Source organism: Lingula anatina, chromosome 1 (genome assembly GCF_051362555.1).
Source record: "Lingula anatina isolate TDL-2025a chromosome 1, LinAna3.0, whole genome shotgun sequence".
Lineage (NCBI taxonomy): Eukaryota > Metazoa > Brachiopoda > Lingulata > Lingulida > Lingulidae > Lingula > Lingula anatina.
This window is the reverse complement of record NC_141767.1, coordinates 67,309,401-67,318,594: the sequence shown is the minus strand read 5'-3', so window position 1 is coordinate 67,318,594 and position 9,194 is coordinate 67,309,401. Positions and strand designations below refer to the sequence as shown.

At 37.5% G+C, this 9,194-nt stretch overlaps 1 protein-coding gene across 4 annotated transcripts; it reads right to left on the bottom strand.

Annotated features, from left to right (window-relative positions):
* Positions 1-71: 71 nt before the first annotated feature.
* Positions 72-7,975, bottom strand: LOC106181880 (acetylcholine receptor subunit alpha-like 1). Of its 4 annotated transcripts, XM_086997303.1 has the most exons (8): positions 7,825-7,920; positions 6,372-6,421; positions 4,365-4,510; positions 3,798-3,842; positions 3,536-3,645; positions 1,394-2,150; positions 1,020-1,217; positions 72-675 (listed from the first exon to the last, which is right to left on the bottom strand). In XM_086997303.1, exons 3-8 carry the CDS (start codon positions 4,398-4,400, stop codon positions 517-519), a joined length of 1,305 nt encoding a protein of 434 aa, XP_086853429.1. In that variant the 5' UTR covers positions 4,401-4,510; positions 6,372-6,421; positions 7,825-7,920; the 3' UTR covers positions 72-516. The 4 variants fall into 4 exon arrangements, with proteins under 4 accessions (XP_086853429.1, XP_013421864.2, XP_086853433.1 ...); XM_013566410.2 differs by lacking the exon at positions 6,372-6,421 and having other exon boundaries at positions 7,825-7,975; XM_086997307.1 differs by lacking the exon at positions 6,372-6,421 and having other exon boundaries at positions 1,739-2,150; positions 7,825-7,975.
* Positions 7,976-9,194: the final 1,219 nt, after the last annotated feature.

The following is a 9,194-nucleotide window of genomic DNA, read 5'->3' as shown; positions in this document are numbered from 1 at the left end:
TACACGATTAACGATTTGATTTGCAGGTACAGAGACCTTACAAAAGCGCTGTTGCAAATGTTGCAAACAACTGGAGTAAAAACCTTTTTTATTTCATTGAAAAAGCTTACAGCTGATATCATGAAAATATCCTTGTCTTATCAAAGGTGAAACTTAAAATTAACAATACATACAACGTTGGGATTTAGATAAAAAGACGATGCTTATGTGTATGTCTAACTGGATGCATATATCTCTAAAGTAAATATATTTGTAACATACATGCTGTATATACCCATGCCTAAATTACATCTTTATTGACCTTGTCTCTTGCAACAACGGGAAGTATGAAATCGGTTGAAAAGAAGCTCACTGCTATTAAGTTTAAGCACTGTAGGAGAGGGTACATTGTTCCTTATTTGCTATTTGAGAATAACATGCAAACTTTCAGTCTAATTTTGGTCTTTTAGTTTTCACGAGTAGAAGTCTAATTGTAAGGACGTGTTTCTACATGAAATACAAATACGCCAGTCAACGTTACACTTCGGATGGCGGCAGTGAAATTGGTGTCCTTCCGTCGTACAGAGTTGGCGCTTGTAGTATGATGCCAATGCTGCCAGCCACGCAAGCCAAGGTGAAGATCCACAGAAACAACCGGTCTAGGACCATCGCAACGTATTTCCAATCATCCTTTATCTGTAAGATAATCAAAGAAAAATATAAAAAATTAATGGAAGTTGGAATAAAAGACGTCGCAAAGTTCAAGCATTTTTCGTATACAGTTGCTCATTTCATTTTTTAATCCACCTCTTGGCATAATAGGCGATTGCTGTTTAAAACTTTTTATCCATATAATTTTTTTTCAAAATAAGCAGCGAGCTCTGTAACGCGACAAATAACATTCATTAATCGCTCTGAAAAGCATTTTGATGAATGTTTTGAATCAATAAATTACATGAACATATAGCTATTGGGGGAAGGGTGGTATCGAAACATGTCCAAAATTCGCACCAGTAATAAAATTTTAACATTCATTTTACATTTGAATCTTTGTCACTGGTCTTCATGTGGTCCGCAATGAAGTGCACGGACTTCAGTGCCCGTTCAATTGCTCGTGGATATCTCTCCTCCTCTTCCTCGTCCCACTTGTGTTTCAACGGGTCGCTCCCAGACATGGTTCGCCCCAAAGTGCCATACTGAGAAGTCAGATTGTCATGTGACTTATCTTTTTCCTTGCCCTGAAATTGTTAAATTGTCACTTAAAAGCTTACGTAGACCTAACTAACGGTCAGGCAAACAGTGGTAAATGTCGAAAAGGTGTTTAGAGATATTTATGAAAGCTATTACATGTCAAGTCAGCATTGTGTAGACCTATATTAGAAAACGTGAGTACGACGAAAACAAAACCTTTAACCTGTTTTATCTGGACGGCCGATTTTGGACGCCGCATCAAAAGGATCTTTGGCAATATCTGGAGGAAAACTTTTTTGGCCCATGGAGACATTTTGTGTGTGGAGGGCCAACGAAAGTGAATGTTAAGCACTATAACAGTTGCTATAATTGACAGTGATACAAGAATCATTGTGAATAACAAGTATTTGCCAATCAATGGAATAACTAATGATGTTGGTGGGACAAGATCGGCCAAAAGTAAGAGAAACACTGTCAGAGATAGCAATATAGAAATGCACAACGTGATCTTCTCCCCACTATGTGATGGCAGGTAGAAAGTGAGAACTGTCAAAAAAGAAATTGATACACAGGGTATGATGAGATTGACTGCATAGAAAAGCGTCTTTCTGCGTATGGTCACATTGTATGTAATTGTAGGATAGGGCTCTTCACAGCACGGGTAGAACTTTGTCTTCCTCATGGCGGGCACATCCATAAGCTCCCATTCAACACTCCTTGAATAGAGACTAAGATCTATGGCACCGTCCAGTATGACGTCATCCGCGGTGCCCGGATACTGCATGTGTAACAGGTTAACTTTGTCACCATCAAACGTCCAGGAACCGAACTTGAGGTGACAGTTCTGTTCGTCAAATGGGAAGAATTCCACGTTGATTGGACAGTAGCTCTTGTAAATTGCTGGCGGCGTCCACTTAATAGTCCCGTTGCAGTCCATTGTGGCTTTGGTCATAATAGTTATTTGGTAATTGCCGTCAGCGCTGAAACGAATTTCAAAAATGGGTCGACATTGAGAACGAAAAACAAAAAAAAAAAAAACAAAAAAAAAACAAACGTTTTACTGATATTCTGTTCGAGTTTGCATTTTTTTCTATCATCTTATTAGATTTCGATAGTCAAAATTACATTGTGCAAGCTACACTGTAAACATGAATAGCATATATATATTAGGCCACACTTTTTCATTTTTATGGATGACATCCTGCGCGCGCACCGATTTTCGTCCGTTCTCCAAAAAAAAAAAAAAAAAAAAATCGCCCCCCCCCCCCCCCCCCCCCCATCGAAGTCAGTTGCCGCAAACGTCGTTATTGAATTTGCCGGAAAATGTGCTTTCTGCGCATGCGTATTACTGCCACGTGGAAATATGGCCGCTTTGCCATCAAATTCATTTCTAGGATTACTTTCAAATTACAGAACAATTAATTTTATAAAGTCATAAAGAGAACGAGACCGTCGTTTTGGATTGTTATGCCATTGATATTGGGCATGGAGATATCCACTTTTTTACAATTATGCGAAAGGCTGGCGGCGGCCAGCAATTATCGCCCGAAAAATTTCAGTGATATTCTGTCCAAAGCAACACATACCAGGTTTTTTTTTTTTGTAGGGAAAAAAAGGGTCGACAGGGCGTCGAGGTATTTGGTGGGCTGTAGGTAGGTCAGGCCACCCGACAGTTTGGCTGCTTCATGTGAGTCGAAGTATACCAAATGGCATCGACCGAAATGACCTTTTATAGAATTGGTAGTATTAAGCATATCTTTGCATCATTTTTTAACATTTCTGTGTAGTGTTCATAATGCTTTAATATTCTGAGAGTACAAAGACATGCTGTTTGTTTAATATTTGTTTTATTGATTGTTATACCAACAAAATGCATGAAATAACCTTAAACAGATTGGGTAATATGCAGCATGTCTATCAGGCCCGTAGCCAGCAATTTCAAAAGGGGGGGGGGGGGGGTTCTTTTTTTTTGAAAAAGTGGACCATTTTGCATAAAAACTTAATGTATCTAGATCAAATTTTAGCCAGAGTGGACCTTTTCCCAGCAAAAGGGGTGGTTCTTTCGAACTCCCTGGCTACGGGCCCGTCTATTCATGACTTTTTTTTTTACCTTTCAGTTTCTACGAAGTATTCACAATGCTTTAATATTTTGAGAGCATGGATAAAGACATATTGTTAGTTTGATACGTGTTTCTGTGGTAAATTTGTGTTTCTAACTGTGTACTGACAGCATTCCTTTACTTAAGCAGCATTTTTTTTTTTTTTTTTTTTGGATTGTTTTTTTTTTTTTTTTTTTCGCCCTCTCGCACCGATTTCGGGGTCCCCAGAGGATGTCATCCATAAAAATAAAAAAGTGTGGCCTTACTTGTTGTAGAGGACAATGTCTGGCTTCCAGATATCTGTCACAGGAATGGGAAGTTCACGTATTCCGCCATATTTCTTGGGGTCCCAGACAAGGTGGGCATCTCTCCAGATCTGAAAGGTTAATGCCAGGTGAATTGTTATTGAAAGTAGATTGAGATTCATGCAGATGGATAAATGCTACGTTCTAAATATTCATTACACATTTTCAGTAGCTTTAAAAAACACGCACTTTCTGCTTCGGATTGCCTACAAATTGTACTCACATGGTTGACTAAAACGTTGACTGTAATTATCTGGTTCTTTTCGTCCTGTAAAAAAAGCTCGATATAATAAATATTTGACCTATGTCCACCTGGGCCGTGATAAAACCGGAGAAACTAAGACCGTAAAACGTAAAACTGACGTCAGAAAACACGGGACAAAACGTAGAGTTCATAAGGGACATGGCTTTGATTTTCTGATATCTCGATAGAGGACCTGTCGGTCGTTTTGTAAGTCAGTGATGTGTCAGCTGTACTATTTCTAGTCTGCGTTTATACGGTCGCTAGCACGGTCTCAGGTAAGGGTAGCTCCATAACGTTTATATAACCAAAAAAGTTACATCTATGGTAACGTTATGGTAACGTTATAAAACGTTCTGAGTTTGCTTTGGGCAATGCTGCACACACATCCCAGAACACTCGTTTGACTTTTATCCTTTTTTCTTTCCATTAACTTCTAAAGCAACAGAAAAGAAATACCCAGTAATTTGTTATTCATCCAAATGTAAACCATTTGCAATGTACGTAACAGTGAGTGTGCATGAATCTAGACGTTAGACGTGTACTTACCACATCTAATAACTGAATCAAACTCAAACCCAACATGACCTGAAGTGATTCGTTTGATCCGTCGACAGGTCGCACAATTTTATTATAGCGTTCTTTGTTAAACAAGTCATCATAGAGTCGTCTGGCGTCTGATGTGGTGGTAATGCCTAGAAATATGTATGTTAGTCACTAGAGTGAGTGAATGTTGTTAGTCATCCAGTAGAATAAGAATGTGCAGTCTCCACCTGAAACCTTTCATTAGGTCAATGACCTGGATGGGTTGGTTATTCGAGACTATACCTAGCCGTGTGACAATAGATTAGGTGACCAGCCCATCCGTTCATTTACCTAGTGAAATGTTTCAGGTTGAGACCGCAACATCGGTCAGTTGCTAAATGTAAGTTCCAGTATCAGAGTTATTCATAGTTATCATCGTTAGTTATTAGACTTACACTACATGCGGATACAGAGATTGGAGAGCACCCTGTCCAAAAGGGTACTCTTAAAAAATAAAGATAGTAATAATTATAAAAATAAATAAATAATAATTCGGCGAGAATAATTTAATTGTTTTTATAATGTCTAATGTAAAAATGCACACACAATTACATTTTAAATACATCTTCTATTAGAAAAATATTGTCCAAATAGTAAATTGTTAAAAAGAAGAAGAAGAAAAAAAAAAACTCGGAAAATGTTATAAGTTGTGTGAAGCTTCGAATCATGATGGATATCATATCTGACAAACGCCATTTTAATAATAATTATTCAGGGGCGTAACCAGACCTTTTAAAATTGTACGCACAGATTTTGAAAATTCCCAGGTACGATTATATTCCGTGAAAATACACTGAATTTATGGAGAATAGTATCATGGTTGGCTAAAAAAATTGTACGCACGGTGCATCCGTGCGTATGCCTGGTTACGCCCCTGAAATTATTAAATAATTCAGTTGCACACTTAGTTGTGGTTAAAACGTATCTACCCTTTTGCAAGCCACAGAGTCTGGTCTTCATTGAAAATCATTGAACCGTGGCGTTATTCAAGCTCCTCGAAAGGTTAGAATAAAAAGATATCTAAAAATCGGTTTTAGCAGCTGTATCGTCTGGAAATTTTAGGGTTATATGGCAAAAAGCTAAGTTACATTAGAACTCAAAGAGGCGTTAAAAATCGATCTCGACATTTTGGTAAAACTCTCATGATCTCATTTGGCATCCGTTGTAGTACAGTTGTAACAGAGCTGCCTCACAGAAAATACAGTGACAGCAACAATGGGGCAATCGCAAAATAAAAGTGCATGGCAACAGCGATGTCAGCAGTGACGGCAAGAGGACAGATATTGACGCTGTTAATTGTTCGGAGTCAATTTGAATTTTTATTAGATGCACGCCATTTAACTCACCACAATGCAAGAATCCTGATATATTTATCGTAAGCGCGTGTTTCCCATTGCAAATAGAATACATTGACATTGCCTGAGCACGTTACTGGTACACCTTGAGACATATTAACAAAACTGATAGATTGCTGTGCGTATGACATTTGCGGTGGTGGTGGATCTGTGACAACAGGTGAATAACCGGGGGTTTGTTAGCTCCTTCCCTCTCTCTGGGACTTTTTCTTCATTCTCTTTGTTTTGCTAGCTTAATATCTATATATCTCGCTGGGAAGCCTGTCTGTCTTCTGCTGAATGAGTCAATATAAAAATAATAGATACAGTGTATAACGCTGCATAAATATCCCAGTATCTCAGCTACAGCCAGAAGTTAATAAATAAAACAGGTTATGTTTTTCATGGAATTAGGACGGTTCCTTCGGCTGATTTCCACCTGCAAGTTTTAAAAACTCAGACGGGCACAAATCTTAAAAAGGTCAATGAGCAGATATTATATGAACATGTGACAACCACGTGAATCGTAATTTTGTTGACTCTCAGGTATGCCTCCCAGGTGTTGTTTCGATAGCACGTGTTAATTAGTGTGCAGGTGTGGGAACATTCACGTTATCAGCAACAAACATTTACCTACCGAGGTTACATCTTTACGCACCAAAGTTTTTTTCTTTTCTTACTTTCTTTCTGAAAAATAGTAGGCCTAATGAGTGATTTTTTTTTTCATCACGTCTAAAACATTAACTTTAATATGGGAGAACCACCACATATTTTACACACGTTTTACATGCACGTCTAAATGCCGTGAACAGATCACTAATATAATAATATTAACCGTGTATATTACCTTGGACAGATGTCCAGTCAAGGAGTTTTTCAGTGATATCGTTCCGTCTTCCAATAAATTCCATTTCTATCCCAATAGCAGGAAAGAATCCGCCTGGTAAAAGGCCGATAACAAGCCTTAACTAGGGTACTAAAAGAACCCACGGGCGGAATGGGTCTCGGTTTGCAAAATGTTAGAAGAAGATTAAATTCACGATTTAGCAACATGATCGTCAACGCGCAGGTACGTACCCTGAGCACTACCGACGTTGGCCAAACGAGTCAGTATGATAACAGAATCACTAACATTTCCAGTGGATTATTGGGATTCAGATGCATTGATGGGATACAAATAAGCCGTTTTTATTTACGGAAATGTTTGAGCTTAATGCTGGATACCAGTGGATCAACAAAAACAAGATCTACCAGCGCCACATATTTATTTTTCACAAGATATCTATATATATCTGTGTCTGGTTACTTTTAATCATGTGTTGTTTTTTTCTATACAGTAGAGAAATGTCATGACTTAGCCAAAGACATTTCTGTGAATATCTAGTGAAAATCAACCTGTGGCCCTGGTAGAGGGTAGTGATTAGCTACTTAAACATCCACCAGCTGCCTTTTACATTTCTTTTAATGCGCTGCTCTGTTTGGGTTATATGAGTTATACACATAAATCAGCCTTGACACGCCAGCTTCTGACATCACCTTGTGGTAGTTCGTGCCCCAACTGAGAAAAATCTTTCATGTCAGACAAATACCCTGAGATCTTATCACAGAGACATAGATGCTCAAAATATGTACGAACTAAATGGTAGAAAAAAATCATTAATATGTATGATACGCCTATGCTGCATTAATTTTCGTAAACAGCGTTATAGCCCTATATCTTCATCTTTGGAGCAAAATGCCTTTGTATAAGTCGATATGTCTAAAATGTGGTAAATCGTGGATAAATTTCTTAATTTGTTCATGGGTTGATTAAAACATGAGTACTTATTAAATGAAGAAACGAATTCCTGGAGCATGAATAATATCGAAAAGGTTATTTCCCTTATTATATGAATAATTATTAGCTTTGATGGCGAAGACTCGGGCTAACGTGCTAATATATATGACTTTACTGTGGTGTCCACGTAATGAGCAGAAATGCTTTACACGGTTAACCGTAAAATGAATACAGCGAATAGCTTAACTTTGCCTGTATGTTTCGAAACTTATTTTCCTTCTTGTTAAAAATATATAGTACAAAGTAAACTTACCTGAATACTGAATGGAAAACAGTATGATAAACAGGAGTGAGAACGGCCTATACGACATGTTTGCTGATTACCGTCCTGTTGTCTACTTAAAGGGAGCATTCAGGTAACATGCAATGAAACAGACCCTTCTTTAAGCACCAATTCAAACTGCTGAAGGAAAGCCAAATTTGTTAGTCAGTCACATAAAATGTTTCGACAAGAAAATGATAAAGATATTTTCCATAAAATGACGTAAAATGTAGGAAAACTTTCACCCAAAATCAAAACCACCCATACATTCAATACGTTAAGGGGAAAAATATAGTCCACAGTCATATGCTTAAAATCCACATGTGCTAAAAATTAATTCATTTTAGAATAGCCGCTGGGTTCTCCCCTGTAGTTCGTGGAACTATCAAGATACAGTTCTTGAAAATGCTGATGCACTGGGCGCTATCTCTCGTCTTCGTTAAATAGGACTGACAAACCGTTTAGCGCAGCGCAAAGTGCAGAGGGGGGATTATTTTTCCAAGGATGTATCAGATATTATTGATGGCAAGTACCTTACATAAGCCAACGTGCCGTAGCTGTAATATTGCCTCACTGTACAGCATCTGTAAGGCGCTATTTGCCCTCTGCGGCTTGTATTGCATCTACAACTGATGACGTGTAATAGTAACTCGGCATTTTCTTAATGATATTTATACTGGTTCTTTCAAAGGAAACATCATATATGTGAATATTTTTCCCAGTTACAGGGGCTGTCAATACACATTTAAACTGAAACCAAATAATTCTCTTGGAACAATTAAAATGTGTGTTCTTTGTTCTTTTTTCTTTGCTTTATATTTATTTTTGTTTCTTTTCGTGTCATCAAGTTTTTATTTTTTTTATTGAAATTTTATTTACATGTTTGTTTTGGTTAAACATTTAAAAAGATTCTTGATAATGTATTTTTAAATTTTCTGCATAATTGCTTTACCTCATTACAGTTAATTTTAAGAATTTTCGGATCTAAAGGTTGATAGATTTTTTCACCTTTTGACAAATGAGATGCGACTAACTTGGAACTGATAATATGACATTATAAAATGTCAACCGTATGCTTGTCTTTCCCTGTATTGGGAGTAAAAACGCTAAAGATAATGAATAGAGGTGAATTCCAACATTGCTTTGAAACTCAGGGTTAATTGTGTGGACTGTGACAAAATTTCAGACGCAGAATCAAGTTTCGTTAATTCCTTTTAAGTGAGAAAAAATGCTTCTCTCGTTAGGATCAGGCGTGTTTTTCGAAGAAGAAGGCGTTAAAATGCATAAGTGTGTGCGCTTATGCCTGCAACTAAATCGCTTCCAAGACTGAATGATGATAAAATTCAATGGGGTTCATGTTT